Source organism: Enhydra lutris, unplaced genomic scaffold (assembly GCF_002288905.1).
Source record: "Enhydra lutris kenyoni isolate GAN:26980312 unplaced genomic scaffold, ASM228890v2 scaffoldscaffold12, whole genome shotgun sequence".
Lineage (NCBI taxonomy): Eukaryota > Metazoa > Chordata > Mammalia > Carnivora > Mustelidae > Enhydra > Enhydra lutris.
The window spans coordinates 51,164,239-51,184,729 of record NW_019154096.1 but is presented as its reverse complement, the minus strand read 5'-3'; the positions used below and the strand labels follow the sequence as shown (position 1 = coordinate 51,184,729).

Genomic DNA, 20,491 nt, shown 5'->3' with positions numbered 1-20,491 from the left:
TTTGGCTCAGGTCATGATCCCAGGGTCCTGGGATCGAGCCCCGCATCGGGCTCTCTGCTCAGCGGGGAGCCTGCTTCCTCCTCTCTCTCTGCCTGCCTCTCTGCCTACTTGTGATCTCTGTCTGTCAAATAAATAAAATCTTAAAAAAAAAAAAAAAGTGTGCAGCCTCGTAGTTTTTAAGGTATGCACAGAATTATGAAACCCTCTATTTAATTTTAGAACATGTTCATCACCCTCCAAAGAAACCCCATATCTATTTGTAGTCATTACCCACTGCCTTCATTTCCCCTCCGCTTCTCTGGCCCTAGGAAACTACTAATCTAGTTTCTGTCTCTACAGACTTGCCTATTCTGGACATTTCATGTAACAGAATCATACAACATGGGGCCTTTTGTGTCTGGCTTCTTTCACTTGGCTTAATGACTTCAAGGTTCATCATGCTATAATTTTACCTTTTTGTTTTGCTTAACCCCTTTTCTCTAACTGCCTTATTTTAATATCTGTCTTTGAGCAAAAATTAAACTCTGGATATCCTGGAAGCCCAAGGCAAAAAAGAAAAACACAAATGTGTCACTCCACGCTAGTTAGCTATAAAGGAATCACACAGTTTCTCACGAGCAGAGAGTTTTTGTAACCCTACATTTTGAGGGAAACCCTCAGCGCAATCCAGTTTCACCAAAGTTTGGCTTTGTCTTTTGATCATTTAAGGTGTTTTCCTTATTTTCTTATTAATACTATCTCCAGTTCCTGTTGGGTTGGGCACTGTGAGCAGTGAGAAGGGAGAGAGAACAACCTTGTGGTATCCTCAATGACTCTTCTCTTTCTGGGGACAGGGGGAATTTGTACTTAATTTTTAATAACATTCTAATTTGACCTCCACTTTCAGTTTTCAGGCTCTTTCTTCCATTCTTGATCACAATCCTTACTTCCATCTCAAATTTGTGAAATATTTTCACCACTTTCTCCTGAAAGGGTTGAGCACTTTGCCAACCCTGATTCTAAAATAGGTCTCCGATAATGCAAATACTCAAGTAGATGCAGGGAGAGGACAAGCAATTATACCTAGGGAGAGATGAAAAGACGAGCATGATTGTTTGCTGATGTCTGCCTCCAGGTTTGGGAAAAGGAAAGTTCTGGCATTTATGCTACATCTCAAATTATTATTTTTTTCTTTTTGGGGGTCTGAAGTGCAGAGAATTAAATTAAAATCACACTTCTCAACTACAGCACAGTCTCAGCAGTTCATGCAAATCCTTTTGTTTTAATTTTTGTTTTTGTTTTAATTTTCACCTTGATCTCTAATCTCTGCTCACATTTGCCTTCCTCTTAAGCATGCTTTCCTTCGGTGTTTGGTACATGTCCTTTAGAGACATGTATCTTTAGAAACTATTTAGTGTTAGTGGAGGTGAATGAGTAATTACCTAAATAATATTGTGACATAAATCTCATTCTGTTGCTATTTTTTTTAACTCACCACTAAATCTTTAAAGCTAATTCATGTTGCTGCATTTACATTGATTCTATTGCTCCCAACTGCTGCATAATGTTTTATGGTATGTATCCACCACCTTTCACGTTTCCATTCCTCCAGCAACGCAAACCTGTATCAAACAATGACATAGTGAACATCCTCATGCTTGTCTCCTTAGAAAGCTGAGGAAGAATTCTTTTGGTTTGTATGCCTGAGAGAAAAATTGTTGGGCCATAGGATCTAAATAACACTGTTGTCTTTATCCAGCTCCCCTTGTGCATAACTGACATCCTCTCAGTTTTCTACGTCCTGTACTAACTATTGCTGCAGGGACCAGAGCTTGGCAGGTGCACAGGCTGTCACCAACTTGGCACCCATAGGATGCGGTACAACCTCACTTCTTATTTCCTGCTCTGGGACTTCACGAAGGCAGAGATGCAGATCTCGGGGAACCTGCGCAACACTCATGCCTACATAGTTTAGTGGGGTAATGGAGAGGAGCAGAGGTTAACAGTCCCAAAACTAGTCTTGACCTTTTGGATTGTAAGAGCCAACGGATAAGTATGCTTCTGTTTGAATTCCCCTGGGAGAAAGTTCCAAGACATAGTTCATAAGACTCTTACCAAGTTCCTTATGGGGTTGAGTACAAGTTGCCAACAGTGGTTGCCAACTTGAAAACACATCCTGGTACTGGTTTTACCTTTTCTCTTATTTAGTCCTCCAGTTCCTCATTCCTGCTCCTTGTTATTATTTCCCAAATTGACTATCTATAGATAAGCTTTTGTCTCAGGCTCTGCTTCCAGGGGCTTCCCAGAGTACAACATTATCCCTAAGTACTGCCAGACTACTGTCTGGGGCATCTGGGCCTTAATCTGGATAGTCTGGCCAGCCTCCAACCTGGGGACCAGAGACTGGGCCATTTCAAAACTTCGGAGGCTCACCTCTTAACAAGAGGCTTTGCCTCTGCTTGGAAAGCTGCCGAGGTGGAATCTCTCACCTGTGGATCAGTGATCTTTTTAAATACTTACTGCAGTTACTTTCAAAATGTGGTTGTAATATACATACACTCCCTGGTGATTATAAAATATTTTTCCCAAACACTGACTTCTGCCCTCATGATTTATGATATCTGAGGTATGGACAGTAGACTCATCCTGGGATCTGCCATAACAGAGTATTAAGAAAATTTCCTTCTCGATACTTATCAATATGGAAACATCACATGATTTATACTCTCCAGTGAAGGGTGTCAGCTTACGTCCTGGAACATGCAGTTGTTTTAACAGTCATATTTTCACTTGGGTTTACTTAGGGAAAAATGATCATTTCTTTGAGCGGACATATGTCAGTGTTAATGCTTGTGTGTGTGTTGGGTGTGTGTGTTGGGTGTGTGTGCGCACATGCGCATGCCAGCTCACCGTATGGGGTGAATCATCATGGAAAAAACACAGATCATGACCACCTGGGAGCGGGCTATCAGCAGAACTCCCTCAAGGGAATGTGTCTTCCTTCTCACTTGCAAACAACTTTTAAAAATCTCCTATCCCCTTCTGCTTTTATTGTGTGAACAGGTGGTTAATACATACACCCCAGGAAAGAAGATTTGGCTTGAAGGTGTGGTGACCACCTCGGCTGGAGGCACAAACAACCTATCAGATTCCTATGCTGCAGGATTCTTGTGAGTAACATGTGCAGTTTCACTCCCAGGGACTTTGAGGAGAGAAAGGCGGTGTGAAGTGATACTGCTCACTGTTCTGTCCGCTGGAGGGGGGAGGTTCGTTTCCCACTGAAAGTTCTTTATCTGCTCCTTTCTGAATGGGTGTAACCCATTCCACAAACACTGATGAGTCACTTCTCTAGACACCAAGATGTCAGGTACAGGCATCAGAGCAAAGATAGTAGTAATAGTAGTAGGAGTGACCATATAGGCATAAGACATTTATTTAATGTCTATAGTTCAAAGACAATGCAGACAACATACAATTTCTCCTCTAATTTTCACCATATTCTTAGGAAATAGGTAAGAGTAAGATTGGAGGAACAGAGACAGGAGATAAGAAAAGGTGTAGGAGATCAGTGCTGTATTAATAATAATTTTAACTCTATGTGTCACATGCTTTCTGAAGTGCTCTCTCTAATAACTGACAACCAGTGAGACAGGTAGTACTATTTTACAACCACCCAATAGATAGATATGAGAGCTTGGGCTTAAGCCCACAGAGTCTGCTTCAGAGTCTAGCCTCTTTGCCACTACCTTAGACCATCTTTCTTTCTGCCTCACATGGTATGTCCACAAAAAGAAGTGGTAGACAGGCAAAGGAATCAGGAATTTCTCTTGACAGGGAAGATCAGGAAGGATTTCATGGAGGAAGTAGCATTTGAGGGGGACATAGAAAGATTATTCTAATTTCTATGTGTGGAGAATGGTGATGATGGTGGACGGGAGAATTCGAGGCAGAAGGAACATTATGGGCTGTGGCATAGGAGGTGGAAAATGAGTCATGTGATGAAAGCCTTAGGAGCTACAGGAATGTAGTGAGGACTGCAATGAGAGGTGGGGGGGTTCTCCACCAATTGTGGAAGGCTGTTGAATGCCAGGCAGAGGAAGTAAGGCCTTGTTCTACACTCAGTGGCAAGCCACTGAAGAATTTGGAGGAAGAGAGAGACAGCATCTGACCTGTGTTCCTGCGTTGGTTTTGGGAATAATATGCACAAGGGTTTGGAGAGGCAGACTCTAGGACAATGGACTTGAAGTCTTCTGCAATTATCTGGACAACAACTTAACACTGGAAGCATAAGGGACTCTGACTGGCCTGCCAGCATCATGTGGCAGGGAAAGACCCTTCAGGACCATGGATTCACCAAGTGACCTGCCCTGTGCCACTCTAGTCCCATGGCCCTGGTTTTTTGTCTGTGGCAAGGTCCGCCTAAGAGCTGAGCTCTGTCCTCAGCTTTGTGTTTCTTTTCTAACAGCTGTTCCTAACTAAACACATGTACTTTCCCTCCATTAAGGCAGTTTCTTAAATACATTTGTAAAAAACAAATCAGGGCAGTCAGGCAGATTGTCTTTGCAGATGGAATCCTGATACATGCAGATGAAGATAATGGGTTAAAAGAATATATGATGATACTCTGGGTTTTCCATGCCTGTGTTCTCAGTACCTAGCACTGAGGGGCACCAAGCAGTTGTGCAGTGAGCATGGTTCCGGTGAATGAAATGGATGAATCAGCATTTGATACACTGGTTCTGAGAGTCTTCTTTCAAAAATACACTCCCTGCCAGGTTTCACTGTGAGCCATGGAGCTTGGCGAGAAGCCAGTGGCTGTTAGGACTATAGGGACCTCTTAGAACCAGCAGAGGAATGGCTTTTGCTCAGCCGTCATAGACAGAACCTGCTGCTGGGCCAGCAAGCAGCCCAGCTGTCCTCAGTGTTTTCATGAACATTCTTCCCTTCAGGGAATGATGTGAAATGGGAAATAATACAGCTCTTCATGGAGGGAGCTGGAGAGAGACCTGCCTTTTCATGAGCACCAGCCAAATCTCCATAGTTCTCTGAGGTCACTTTGCAAACCCAGATTAACATAGTTCAGGATTAGGTTGTAGTTCAGGTATCCAATGTGTGGTGGACACAGATCAGCTAAAAACGAGCTCACTTGGCTCCTGGTCTTCTGTCTTATCTCTTTATCACCCATTTGCTCTCCCCTCTGCTGGCAGCACCCAGCAAAGTGTCCTTTGAGTCTAGTTCTCCCAGGAGCATAAATAGCTTCCTGGGTGGTGGGGTTGGGGGAATAAAGCATTCTAAGAAGCTCCCAAAAGGCTAGCAATAGTCCTTGGGAAGAAGGCATCTTTCAGGTATTTTTCAGTATATGGCATAGTGATGAGCTTACAAGGACACTTGCACATTTATGCAAGGATCAGAACTTTTTGATTCTAGCCAGGGCTTTGAGACTTTCTGATGTACTACAGACATAACCTTGGCATACTGCTGTGTCTCCAGCACCCGGTAGTATCTGCCACCCAGTCAGTAGTCAATCCGTTTTTGTGGAATGGAAACTGCTGGCTACAGTAGCATCCTTGGTGGGATGTACAAGGCATCTTGCCACTTTTCACTACTTTTCACTGAAAGAGAGACTTGGAACACCATTTATCTCCCCTCTCCGAGGGCTTATTATTCACAAGAGAAAGAGGATGATAATTTCCTCTAACCATTCCATTCTGAAAAGCACAGGGAAGCAGGGGTTCTGGTCATAGTCATTTTGAATGCTTCAGACCCTGGATGTGTATATAGGACGCAGGTTTGGAAGGGAGGTTGCATAGTCTTCCCTCTCACATTAGAGTTCCTTCAAAACCTCACTGTACTAGCAAAAACACCAGCCCCCAGATTTACCAGGTAGCATTTGTTTGTTGAATATATTCTTTGCAGATCACTGTTACAAGGTCTATCAAGGTCACAAGTAGGAATTTGATACCATTCCTATAAATGAGTGCAGATATTTACATACCCAGTGCTTTATAAATGACTCACATAGTCACACAAACATTTTTGTGTCTATCCTCGATGCTGAGAACAAGGCCTGGCATTTACAGCTGATTAATTCATGTTGAATGAGTAATGAGTGACTGAGCAAATGGGATATTTTAAATACCAAAATACAGTCCTGTATGGATATCCAGCTGCTGCTTGATGTGATTATATATTTACTCATCATTTTGTTTCTTTGTTCAGCAAGCATAGGGATAGAAGGGTGAATGAGACATACTTGTTTCTATGAGTTGGTACTTGTTAGATACAGACCCTGTCGTATTGGTGCTCCATTGCTGGAGAGAGACTGATTTAGTGCATTAACCCAGAATTTACGTTGTAGTTCTACCCCAGGATATTTAATACTGTGTCTCAGTATTAGCATATATTAATTAGTTAGTTATATAATTAATTAGTTATATATTTAGTATAACTAAATCTGTTACCCTGATATCACAGGGTTAGTAAATTAATAAAAATAATAAAGACAAGTAGCTTAGGTACATGATTCTAAAAGTAATTTTATGTCCTAGTCGGAACAACAACAATGACAAAAGTTCTGTTGTATTATTGTCAGATTTTCTTTTTGATTTAAAACTTCTGTTTTTGCATTTTGCTTTATTTTATTTTGTTTTTATAATTCTAATTATCAGTAAATGTTAGTTTTTATGAGAAAAAAATAAAATTGTCAATGGGAAAAAGATTTTAAAATGTTAATGTCCACTCACAATATAAAAATTAGCAATGTTCTTTATTCGAATAAAGAAAAAGTTTAACTCTACAAGTCACTGATTTGGAGTTCCATATGGTTTCAAATTTGGGATATCATAGTTATGCATAATTTGTCCCTAGTGTGCTAAATGGTGATTCTCAGTGTTCCTTGAATCTAATTTTATCCACATCAATTTCAACTTAACAAAGAGTATGAAGCACCTACAGTGTGCTAGGAACTGAGATAGATATTTTGGGTACAAAGCTAAAACGTGTCTGTTCTCAGTGAGCACCTAAGCAACTGGGGGACAACAGAGATGTAAGGAAGTAATTATCGTGGGCTGACAGAAGGTATAAATAAGAGTTCTGTAAGGTACAGAGGAGGAAGGTACTACTGTTTGCCGGGACAGCAGAGTTTGGAAGGAAATGACACTTGACTTGGAGATGAATAGATAGGAAGAAATTTGCCAGATGAGGTGAACCGGTTAGAGGAGGAAAGAGAATTCTAAGCAGAAGTTAAAATATGTGAGAAGATTCAGGTCAGTATGTGAAAGTATGGTGAGTTTGGGCAGCCTAGAGTAGTTATATGTGGCTTAGAACCAGGGAATGGAGTTTAGGGTAAGAGAAGAGGGAGAAAGAGATACAAATGAAGTCTCACATGTGTGCTCAGGAAAGATTGTGAAACACCTTATCTTTTATACCATAAGACTGAAGCTCTCAGTCACATTTATTATATATATATTATTAAAATTAGAAATTTCCCCAAGTTTCAGAAGTAGGAATACAAAGAGAAAATTAAGGGATGAATAAATGAGTGAACGAATTGAATGCATAAATAATAAAGGCAGAGTTAGTGGTAGGTGTTAGAAGAACCAAGAGGGCAATATTTTTGAAGGATAGCACACTTCAGACAGTGGTTTTTGGCATAGTGGGATATGTGATAACATGTGAGCAATGCAGGTCCTCCATTATGTGTGTGATGGTAGTATAGTTGAAGCTCTGCATGGTTAATTACTGTAGCAAGGAAAATTATTATTGCATTGACTGCTGACAGAGATATATGAGAGATGCTAATGGCTGGGCCCTTCTTGCCTGGGTTACAGGAGTATGTGAGGTAGAGTCACATGAAAGGTACTTGTACAGTGATAAGGTGCAGGCAGGGGAGTTTGAGTACTGGAGAGTAGAGAGTGTATGTTCCTGTGATTGTGTGTCCTACGGCCAGCGGGTGAGGGATGATAATTAGGCTTACAAGTGGCTACAAGGGTATTCATTTTCTTTGTTAGTATTACATGAGTAAAATAAGTCATTAGCCACAAGATATTTTATGACCAAGGGCAATTCATTTTATTCCCCTGAACCTCTGTTTCTTTTCCTATAAAATGAAGAGGTTAGATTTGATAATCCCTAAAATGTCTTCCAGCTGTGTACTCAGTGCTTACAATAATCTTCTCCTTTAAAGTACTAGGTAAATTTCATGTTGGGGGTTGGTGTATGTGTGTATGTGTGTTAGCCAATCTCTACAGAGCTTGTTATATGCAATTTTTAAGATGTATTGATGTAGCTTTTTTTTTCATGCTTTTTTAGATGGTTGAACACTTTAGGAATGCTGGCCAATCAGGGCATTGATGTTGTGATACGACACTCATTTTTTGACCATGGATATAATCACCTGGTGGACCAGAATTTCAACCCATTACCAGTAAGTGTGAGATAAAGTTCCTCAACTCCTCTTCCATGTCTTTCAGGTATTTTGACCATACCTTGTTCCATACTGGGAGAATTTTTCTCCTCTCTCTGTTACCAGGTAATTTCATAAATTGGACAGAAATATTCATGTCTTTGTTCTCTTGACCCATTTCACAGACTTATGGCTTTACTACACTCACTCACACACACATATCTATATATACACAATCATATATACAAATGCATGTTTGCATATACATATATACATGTATGTATTTATTTATTACTATTATTTTAACAAACCTTGTACAGTTGAGATTCCACATCTACTTGTGGCCTGTTTGAACTCTGCTTGAGAGTGAATTTTTCCAGATTGTTTTCTTTTAATGCTAATAGGAGACATTAGTTAACGTCAGACGCAACATGTTGAAAGCAGATGGGAGTGTCTTGGCTGAGATCAGATGCAGTAGGAACCCATCTCTTAGGGAGTGGCTGAAGTGCACTTGCAGTTATGTGTTGATCCCTATGTGACAATGAGGGGATTTGCCCAGGACACCAACTTCCCTAGGAAAGAGAAGGAAAGGGAAGGCTGAAGAAGACTGGCAAGGGCAGAGATCTTGATTTGTTGGGTGACTGTACTGGCCAATCAGAGAGATCCCACTAAGTCCCGAGAAGATGCGCTCGTCAGAAATATTACATGGGTTACCCTTTTCACAGACATCCCGGTCACAGAGAAAAGTCACACTCCTCTCATTAGCTCATAGACTGTCAGAGCTAGGATTCCCCTTTGAGGAGATCCAGTTGCACCTCCTATAACAGAGGAACTGATAGTCTGAGTAGAGGGGAGAGGAAGATACTGAACCCGCTCTAGAACACGCTTCCCTGTGCCCTAGTCCAGTACTCTTCCTACAGATTTATTCCTGCCCTTGGATCCACAGTAAGCAAACTCAACTGAGGCCAGTGAGTGTTCCTGCCGTTTGCTTCCCTCTGCCTATTTTGGCCCTGCATTCCCCTCATTTTCAACCCTGCCTGAGACAAGAGGCTTCCAAGCCCAGAAAAGAGAACAGTTTGGCGCTCAATGGTACCATTTCTGTGTTTCAAAAGAATCACTATAGATTAGAGGATGAAGTATTTATTGTATCACTGGTCATATGTGACTCCAGGTAAGTCACAAATATTAGAACTGACTGGCACAGTTGCTTTTAGTCACAGGGCCCGGCTACCTCAAGTGTGTGTGTTGGGGAGTGGGGTGGGGGGGGGCGCTGTGGTGGCTAATGTACGGTTGGGAGGGAACTTTCAGGTTGCAACCATATGGTTTTTTGTTTGTTGGTCTGAGCTTATAAACCCGTGGAGATAAAAAAAATAATAATTAGTAAAGTCTCGTGCCTAGCAGAGTTGCGCAGTGGAAGCGTGCTGGGCCCATAATTAGTAAAGTCTCTATAAAGAGTCAGCATTAAACAAATATAGTGCTACACAAAAATAAATGTTTACTGACCATTGGGCACTGAGGAGGAGACTAGTAATAAAAAAAATGAATAAACAGATAGAGTACTATAAAAAGGAGTCAGTGAGGGCTGCTTTGGAGTGAGTGTATAGGACGACTTCTCTGAGAAGGTGACATTTAAGCCACGAGCCCAGTGACAAGAAGGAACCAGCCATGTGGAATTTTCAGGCAGGGGAAGGGGCTAACACAAAGTTCCAAAGCAAGAATGGACTTTTCATGTTTGAGGAGATGCAACGATGCCGAGTGATGGGGGCCTGGCAGAGAAGGGGGAGACTGGTTGGACATGAGGCCACAAGGGGTCAGATCCCATAAGGTTTTGTAAGCTAACAGGAGTTTGACTTTATTGTATGTAGTATGAAAAGCCACTGGAGGGTTTTAAGCAGGGAAATAATATGATCTAGCTTTTATTTTTAAAATACCACCCTGGTACAATTCATGCATCAACTATTAGTTATCATTATTTTAATAATGTGGGTGATACTTAATAATTTTCAGACCACTTTCATATGTGGTACCTCAATAAAGCTCCATCCATTCTGTGCTCCCTTTTCTCTGTCCTTCCTTCTTGCCTCATTCCCTCCCTCACTCAAATCTCATTTGCTCTTCTTGATCTTATACAACATGCTGATCATTATTCCTAGCAGTGGTCCTCTTCGATGAATCAAAAAGACAAGATCCCTGAGCTCTTGGAGCTTATAAGCTAGAAGCACAGTGAGCAATGAAAAAGAAATAAACATATAAACAAGATAATTGCACTTTGTTATAATTGCTATGAAGACAGGCTGGTGAGAGAAACTATTTATACTTACTTTGCTGAAGAGAAACTAGGGTTCTATGAAGATATTAAGTGGCTTATCCAAGGTCCTACAAGTATTGGGAACTGGGACTCTCAGAGTTTTGCAGTTCTAAATTTCATTTTCATTTCTCTTCCTTGTGGTACTCTTTGGTGTCTGTCCTGTGTTCTGAGGCCAATATTTGCCTCAGTTGGTTCTAGAGATGGAAACAGGCATGTTTAGGAATGGGAGAGAAGAAAAGTCCTAGGCTAGAAAAAGATGGTCTTTGGGTGACCAGACAGGCTGGATTTCCAGAGATGGACAAACCTGGGTTCCATGTCAACTCTGTATGCCTTTGCTGGCCATGTGTAGGTTAAAAATGCAAGTCCTCATGGCTTTATTCTCCTCAAATGAGAGTTGTTGTGGGTAACTTCCTTTCAAAGCATGGCACAAGAGACCTCAGTTATAGGTGGTGGCTGCAGAGCTCACTCAGGTCCATGCAAAGCTAAAACAAGTCCCACTGATTCAGCACAAAGGCTCCAGTAAGCTGGGCAGCTGTATTTCTGGAAACACCAAATTGTAGTAAAGAAGCTGAACATAAAAGCACATAAGGTAGCAGGCTTTCTTTTTATCTTTCTTTGCACTAATAAATTCTGCACCTTATAAGTAGAGCACTTGACAGCTGGGAGAGAGTGTCCTAAGTCTCCCCCAGAAAGAATGTAGGAGGCTAGGCCAGGGCACCGGCCAAACAGACTTTGCCAGCAGGCCCTTGGAATGGGTAATGGAGGCAGACCTGGGAGTTGTACTGGCACCACCTCAGAGGGTTGTGCAGTTCATAACCAGACGTTGCCAATAAAAACCTGTGGATTTTACATGGTGATGAAATCTTCAAGAGAGTTTGTTAAGAGCTTAGGGGATTGGTGAGTTGTGCTTTGATTGTCTCCCAGAAAAATCAGTAATTTCTATTTCAGTTTCTTCAAACTCAGCTCAGTATTTAAGGAACGGATCTTATTAGCAAATACTGTTTTGTTTTTGTTTTTGTCACTTCTCTTCAATAAACTTAGAAAAAGTGAGGATAATGGCCTAATGGCTCCCCAGTGCTTATCCCATAGGATCCCTTCACCTGCCCAGTCGACTTTGATCCCAGCTTGTGGGATTCTAGCAGTCCTGGCAAAGTCATTCCAATAGCACCCTTTTAGTCTAAGGTAAGAGGGAAGATGAGGGTGGCCCTTTAAAAAAGAAACTTGTCTTCAGAAAAGATCATTTCCAACTACATCCCAGGTTCTTTATGGTTGTTCTTCTAGAAAAGTGCCAACACTCCTACTGTTGGAGATTTTCCCTCTCCTGGGAAGAGGAGAACATTTAGTTCAGCAGTGCTTCATCATCGACTCCCACCCCTTGCCCCTGACCCTCCTGCCACTGGGAAAGAGGGAACGTGTGAGTCTCCACAGCCAGTCAGCCAGTCAGGGGCTCCCTCGGGAGTGAGTGATGTTTGTGCAAAAGAGATCTGCACATTTGGTGGACATAGTCCAGACCCCACCAGCCGTGGGCATTTCTCCTAAGAGAGGGTTTTGGAATTTAGCTTGCTGCTTTTTTTAAAAGCTTGATTTACAGTGCTTCCAGGGAAAGGAATGGTGAATTACTAGTCAACATCTTTTTAACTCCCACGCCAGCCAAGCAAATATAATTCAATTCAAAAGACACTGACACTTCAAATGTGTCTGGCTCTGTGCTAGGTATTCTGGGGACACACAGATAAATAAGCTGTGGTTCCCTCATCTGCAGAGCTCACAGTCTAGCGTGTGTTTCTGTTCGGGGAATCACAGTTTAGTTCTCTATTTAGAATAAAACAGAAGGCTAGTTCACACTGGACTGCATTTTCTATACTGGGTATCGTGGTGGCAAAATTTATATTTGCTGTCACCTTCGTTTTTGCCAACGGTCACTGCTGAATAATAATAAACATTCAGTTCAGCCGAATGCACATTTATTGAGCACTTACTATGTACATTGTTGTGGAATATTGTCAGTGGTCATGGACTGCTGTACTACCCGATAGTTTATGGTGAGATCAAAACAATGGCTGTGGTTACCACAGCAACGTGCTCTCAGCCAAGCCATCACTGTTCAGATGTCATGTGGCTACTGGAAGGAAACTGAATCTTAATGGTGCCTGCCTAACTCTGCTGGTTAGCCTGTCCCAGGAATGAGATCCCAAGTGCTTAGAAATGTTAGACATCACTCTTATGCACCACACAGCTGCGATGCAGACGCAGGATCAGCTTAAATCTGTCCCTTTCTTGAGGAAGAATGTCCAGTTACAAACCCTTGTTCCATTGATGTTTGGTTAATGCACAATTTCTTCTTGTAAGAACAATACCACTTATGCAGGAGGCCTCATGGGGAGCAGCAGGAGCCTGGGACTAGGACAAGATTCAGGGCTGCTATTCCTGACTCTGCCATTAATATGTGTCTTTGATACAAGATATGCATTTTTGCTACCCTTTTTCTCATCACTTAAATGTCAATAAAAACATCTTTTCTATCTGCCTCCAAAAGATACTGTTACAATCCTTGAGAAAATTAGGGAGGACAATAGGATTCCAATTTCATATATACTCATACACAGAGAAAATTACTGGAATCTCTTCATACATCTAAATGATAAAGGTGGTTTTCTTTGGGCAGTGGAATTACAGTTTTAATTTTCTTCTTTGTGGATTTTTTTTTTTTGTATGTAAAGTTGCTGCAGTCAGCATTACTGCTTTTTTATCTGAAAAAAAATAAAGGTTGTTTTTAAAAGAAAAATAGACTGTTTTGAAAAAATCAAGTGCTTTAAATAGTTAAGCAAATATTATCCCAGCCTACTTCATTTATCATTCATGATTCTTTCATTCAGAAACACTTCTTACACTTATTCTGTATGCTAGATACTGTGCTGCGCCCTGGGGACACGGTTCCTGCCCTGAAGGAGCTTACAGTGTTGATGGGAGACAGAGGAGTCAGCAGGGACTGAGGCAGAAGTGCCTTAGCAGGACAGAGGAGGAACAGAGGTATGGAGGGCAGGTATGGGACATTGAGGAAGGCTTTTTGGAGGAGACTGTGCCTGAGCTGGATCTTGAAGAAGGACAAGTTAGCCATAGGAAGAAGAACTTGGGGTCTGGGGAGGATCTTCTGAGCAAAGGCAATCGCACACGCAAAGGGACAGGGGCATTCATTTTCCAGAGAGTCACGGTGGATGGATCATGAAAAATTTCTTAGGAAAGCTTTTCCCATTGCTGTCCGGTGGCCACACAGGGTGTGTGAAAATTAAAGAATTCAAAGCTATTCATCTGGAGGTGGTGAGGCGGGGGAGGTACGAAACCTAGCCAAACCAGCCTGTGACCTGTTTCTTGGTGTAGCTTCCTTTCTTTTTCTTTTCGTTCCCGTGGGAGCCATCAGGAAGATGAAAGAAGCAGAGCGTACCTGTTTCGGGGTAGCTGTGGTGTGAAACCCAATCCTCTCATTAGAGGCCCTGACAAAGACTTCTCCATGAGCAGCCTTTCTTTGTGGGGCCCTGTGGCTGCTGAGGGAAGGCCATCCACGCTGCACAATCAATCACTAGGACCCAGGCCGGCTCATGTCAGTGGCCCCAGCTCCTGGGCCGCGTGCCCAGTGGACATGACTTGCTTCTTTCCTCTTCTGTGCCTCTAAACCCAGCTCAGAGCTCGTGCCTGCCCCAGCAGACCAGGCAGGCCGCTCTTTTGTCTCTAATGCTTTAAATCGAAGTCCCTTTGATTTTTAACTATCGGTCCTCATCCTTTGCTTATTTATCAACCTGAGTGGTGCTCATGCGACATCAGTAGCACACCTCAGCCCTTATAAGGGCTCACCCCGATGGGGGCTGCCTAGGGGATGGGAAGGAGCTCTGCCGCTCAAGTGGGAAGACACTGGCACCGTGTGCAGCCCTGCAGTGGCTCCTGTTGCTGGAGTCCTCATTTCCTGCTTGGGAAAGGGGGGGCTGACTATGCTGGGGTTCAGGGTGGGGAGTGCTTAAAACTATTGGCTTTGGAATCACACTGACCTGCATTTCAAACCCAGCTCTCCCGTTCGCCGGCTTTCTAAACCTCAGTAAATATCAAATTCCCCTCATAAAATGGAGGCAGCAATAGTGTCTAGCTCACAGTGTTGTTGGAAAGGATTGAACAAGCCAATGCCTGTGTGTTTTTTACCACATAGTAAATGCTCAATAAATATTAGCTGCCATTATTATTTATAAAGTCACTTTGTAAGTGTAAAATGTGGTAAGTCTCAGTAATAATTATCATTAATAATGTGAACTTAACTGTGGGGAAAAATACATTTGAATATTTGTATAGATAATCTGGAAATCAACTCAGGTAGTGGTAACTAAAGTATGAAGAGTAGATATTTTTTGCAAAAATGAAATTACTAGACAACTAGAAGAAAAAAAAAAAGGAAAAAGGAAAGCTGTGATTCTTGCCCTCGAGAGGAACTGACTGCAAATGGTTAAAGTCAAACTAAAAATTACAATTTATTTTCCTCCTGAGAAGATGCTGCCACCTTTCCCAGTGAAGGCAATTAAGGCAATAACCACACAGCAATACCAGCTCTAACACCTTCATCTGGTATTTATAAATGGCCCAATAAGCCCTGGAAACCATGATATGTCACATGGAAGTGCTAATGACAGCACATTATGTGAATCACTGAGAAGCAACAATTGAAAATCTCTCCCCGCCATCAACCATTTATATTGTTCCCAGATTGCAGTACTGAGGGATTGCAGTGACGGCAAGGCGTGCAGCAACCTAAATAAATTTGGGAGAAGAAGCAATTACAGCCCCACAGCCTTTGAGCTCAGGAGCAGGGTGCCATCCTCAAAGTAACCTTCACATGATGGAGGAGCAAGGCAAGCTCTGGAAATGAGAAAAACTGCACCTCACCTAACCCCATCAGTTCACCTAAAACATTAGAAAGAACATTATCTAAAAATAATCTGACAAGGAAAGAGAGGAAGGGAGGGAGAGAGGAAGAGAAAAGAGAGGAAAGAAGAAACAGAATGCGCTTTGGTGGGTTGGAAAGATCTCTGGTGAGTGCCACAATATGACAAATTTAAAGTTATTTCTTAAGCATCTATTCCAAGCACAATGTGCTCTGACTATGACATTTAGGAACCAACGAGTAGGACTCTGATAGAAGGGACCTGAGAGCCAAAGATAATACATGATGTTCTCTCAAACTCAGTTATATTTTGTTGTTGCTTGTGTAAATAAAAACAGAAGTCTTTTAAAATAGAAATAGAACATATACACATAAATATTGTTTTTAACTCTTTTTTTTTAAGACTTTAAAAATTTATTTGATAGAAGACACAGTGAGAAAGGGAACACAAGCAGGGGGAGTGGGAGAGGGAGAAGGAGAAGCAGGCTTCCTACTGAGCAGGGAGCCCGATGTGGGGTTCGATCCCAGGACCCTGGGATCATGACCTGAGCCAAAGGCAGACGCTTAATGAATAAGCCATCCAGGCACCCCAATTTTGTTTTTAATTCTTACTTAAATACACTACACTATTTATAAATTTTTAAAAACTATCCACCATTAGGTAGCTTACTTTCAACTAATATCCATCTCTGTTTATTTCATCTCTGATTTGGTGGGGTTTTTAAAAAGATTTTTCACTTATTTATTTTAGAGAGAGATGGTACACATGAGCCGCAGGAAGGGCAGAGGAAGAGGGAGAGAATCTCAAGCAGACTCTGTGCTCTGTGCAGAACCTGATGCAGGGCTTGATCCCATGAACCCGAGATCATGACCTGAGCCGGAACCAAGAGTCCGACACTCAACTGACTGAGCCACGCAGGCACTCCTCTGATTTGGTTTTAAGCACTGAAAGGATAGACTAGAACACATCATTTTGACTCACTCTAAATCGAAATTGAGCAGACCTGTCTTCTACTCCAGAACTCACTGCTCTCATCTTAATGTCAAAATCCTTATAGCCTTTCTTCATTAGAACAGTGATTCTCAAGCCTGTGCACATTACAGTCACCTAGGGGGCTTGTAAAAAATGCCAGTGCATAGGTACCACCTCTGGGAATTCTGAGTCAGCTGGTCTATAGAGAATGCCAAGTGTTGGTGCTTTTAAAAGTTCCCCAGGTAATTTCAATGTGCAGCCAGAATTGAGTACCACTGGGCAAGAAGTTTCCATTTACCGTGATTAAATCAGAAATTACCTTTCCCCTTTTCTCTATTCTTTTGTGCTCAACCTTTGCTTCACCAATCAAGATACTAACAAAATTTTAATATGGTCTATCATTAATTCATTTGACAAATATTTATTGACTGTTATTTGCCAGATACTGTTCTAGTTTGTGAGGAAATAGAGGTGAAGGAGAAAGACAAGACCCCTCCCTCATTGGAGCCTAGTAGTGAAAACTAAAAATAAACAAGTAAACCAACAAATAATTAATTACAAAATTCAGAATGGTGTGTAGGAAGCAAGCAGCCTGATAAATTGAAAAATAATAAGGAAAGGATAGTGCTTTAGAAAGTGTGGTCAAGGCAGTCTTTGAGGAAGAGGCAGCCACCAGAGGAGCTGGTGGGAGAGGGCCACATTCTCTCAGAGGGAGGAGTAGCGTCTGCAAAAGCTGCTACAGGGAGAGGCCCAGCTGCACATCAGAGGTCCTGCAGTGCCTCTAAGACCACTCTGAGGCCTGGTCTACCCGCAGACAGCCAGTGAACTGCCTGATTCAGCTTATCTCAGGCTCTTCCTGCACCTACCTGATCCCTACTCTACACTTGGCAAACCGTTTTGCCCTCTCTCTTTGTGAGAATAATGGTAGTATATCCCACCGCCTGCCCCTCTGTCTAGAGTCCTCAGCTGAGACTAATGCCTACTGTGTCTCCCCGCCACTGAGCTGGCCATCTCCATGGGCACATTCAGTCACCTCTTCAGGCTTTGGACAAGAATGGCAGAATGATGACACTTGTGGAAGCTTGCAACGAACGTATGGGAATTCGTCATACTATTCTATTTTTGTGTATGTTTAAAAATGCCAGTGATAATTTTTTAATGTTCTCACGTTAGGGTGTTGTGACATATATGAAAGCAACGCACCATTTTAGTTGTTCTGAGACATGAAGAATAAAGTTGTGTTCTCTCTCTGTCTTTACAATCTGGAGTGACAACACAGAGAGCCTGGGAGACTCTAGCTAGTAGGTAGTGATGTGAAGGTCTGTCTTGTTCACTCAGTATCTATCTCCAGAGCGAGATCTCTGAGTAGAGAGATTCCTACTGGCTGGAGGGAAGGAGTTGGAAAGGAGAATTGGGGAAGACCTATGCAACATGTCCCAAGTGGACATTTGTGATAATAATTACCCAAAGAATACATGCTCCTAAGAAAGCTCCTTGCCCTGTGGTCCTGGGACCATAGAAAGGAAGGAGAAGAAGGCGTGCCTTAAGATAGAAGGAAGAGCAGAATTTCTAGATCTGATATCAGGTTCTGCCACCAATTCATTCACCCTGGGGTACTGAGTGCTGTAGGTCAAATGAGGGTGTTGAATGCGATCATCAAGTTCCCCTTTAGCTCTGATGTTTTCTGATTCATCTTTAAAACTTCCGTAACAGTATCTTCAGACAGACCTCCCAGCTGAACTTGTATTAATAAAAACTTAAAATAAGAATAAATGGCACAGTCAGTTAAGTGTCTGACTCTTGGTTTCATCTCCGGTCACGATCTTGGGTTGTAGGATCTAGTCCAGCGCATTGGGGTCTGTGCTCATGTGGAGTCTGCTTGAGACTCTTTCTCCCTCTGCTCACCCATCCCTGTACTCTCTTTCTCTTGCTCATTAATTAATTAATTAATTACTCTTAAAAATATTAAGTTAAATTAAATTAAAAAGCAGAACAAAAACCAAAAATAATTAAATAACAGTATTTCACTTTTAAATCATTCAGGGAGGAATCCCTCTTTTCTTAAGACTCTTGTAGCCCTGTTATAGCAGCTTACACTTTTTGTTATCAGAGTTGTTTGGGTGCATCTAACCTCCTCTCTTTGACTGTAAGCTCCTTAAAAACAGAAACCACCTTCCTATCTTTATATCACCCGTAGTTTTTCTCCCAGGCAATCCTTCCTGCACTCTAAAGATGCTCAGTGACTGGGATTCTAGGGGTTGCAGTGCACTGCTCAGTAATGGCAATAGGGAAGGTGAGTTTTTACCATCAAGTGTTGTGTGCACACTGGGAGGGAGTAGAGCTTGGTGCTTAAGAGATCGGGCTCTGGAGTCAGATAGATGTGGATGTGAATTCCAATCTCCTGCCTACTTACTGCATCACATTTGGCAGATTCCTCATCTTCCATCATCTGTATGATAGTGATGCTAATAATCTGTACCTCATGGACTTAAGACAGTGCCTGACACTTAATAAGTACATAATAATGTGACCACTGTTATCTATTCTAAATACACGAAAATTATTCCTTGGAATTGGATGAAATTCTAATATCTTGGGAAAAATGGGAACATGTGGGAAACAGCCACCCCCAAAAGTAGGTACTACTTACAAATTATAAGTAACAGAAAATATTTCAGTTACGATAATATTAGTTGGCACATAGAGACTGTTTTAGAATCCAAAATCCTTCAAATATCATTTCATACTCCATATAACTATCCAATAATAGTTTTCTTCTTTGGCTTCTTTGACTTTATTCTTTATGTCCTGCTATAAGTTTCCATAGCTTATGTCCATCCCTTAAATCATCTGGCCTTTCCAATTTCTTGATAAGACAGGTAGGACAGATATACCAAACCTGTTTGGCAGAGAAGAAAACTGAGGTCAAGAGAGGCCCAGGAGCTTGCTCAAGGGAACATAGCAAGGTAGAGCCAGTGGTTCTAAGTTCTGGATTCTTCATTACTACTTGTTTCTTTCTTGTGGTTCTGCCACAGCTTTGTCAAGTCAAGAATTCAGGTTGTGTCCATGAGGAAACAGAAAAGCTGGCTTCAAGGTAAAATAAAATGATCCAGGAGATAAAACCTGGGATTTAACAGTGGCTGACTCTTACAGATTTACATTTTTACTGAACAATGAATAAAAAGAAAAGAACAAGTTTTCAATTTCATGCAGCAGTAGGTTAGTTTCACTGCCTATATTGAATGTATTAAAAGAGCAATATAGAGGGTCTACTTCTCTTAAGGTACTTTTCACTTTGCGCCATTATTATATGTGCATACGTCTACCTCCTTGATAGTGGGACCACTAAAACCTTTAAAACCCTAGAGCCATGAGCAGTGCAGGAACTGGACCATCCTGTGATGATTAGACCTCTGATGATGGATAATTGCAGATCCAGAAGTCAAATAAATTGTTTGGGAGAGCCACACCAGGGCATTTGCATCCTTAAGGAAGGTCCTAGGATGGCTCTGAAAGACAAAAGATCAGTAATGTCCCTTCATTAATCTTCCTGGAAAGTACTGCAAACAAGGCTTTGCCATGAATACAAACTGATCCAGACCCTTGGCCTTGAGGCCAAATGGAATGGGAAAGAAGGTGTTGGCAGTGTCCAAGAGAGTGTGCCAAGTGCCATCAGTCTGTGCAGCAGATTCAGTTATGGTTACAATGGCTGGAACAGCGGGGGCTATAGAAGTAACATCTGAATTCAGTTGGTAATAATCTAACATAAGTCTCCAGTTCCCATTCCCCTGGACACACAGGGCTGTAGTATTGAGATATTGCATCTCTTACTATCCACGCTGCCTTTTAGACCTTAATCAAGGTTGTGATTTCCTTTCTCCTCCTGGGACCACTCAAGATGGAATT

The 20,491-nt window shown here is 41.8% G+C and overlaps 1 protein-coding gene across 3 annotated transcripts in view; it reads left to right on the top strand.

The window, feature by feature from the left end:
- The window catches only part of LOC111145067 (heparanase 2 (inactive)), a 667,951-nt gene that overhangs the window by 518,578 nt on the left and 128,882 nt on the right, over nucleotides 1-20,491 (top strand). For all 3 annotated transcript variants that reach the window (XM_022499683.1, XM_022499682.1, XM_022499681.1), the window contains 2 exons: nucleotides 3,043-3,149; nucleotides 8,290-8,404. In XM_022499683.1, the coding sequence (XP_022355391.1) occupies nucleotides 3,043-3,149; nucleotides 8,290-8,404 (222 nt within the window). The remainder of the gene's footprint in view (nucleotides 1-3,042; nucleotides 3,150-8,289; nucleotides 8,405-20,491) is intronic.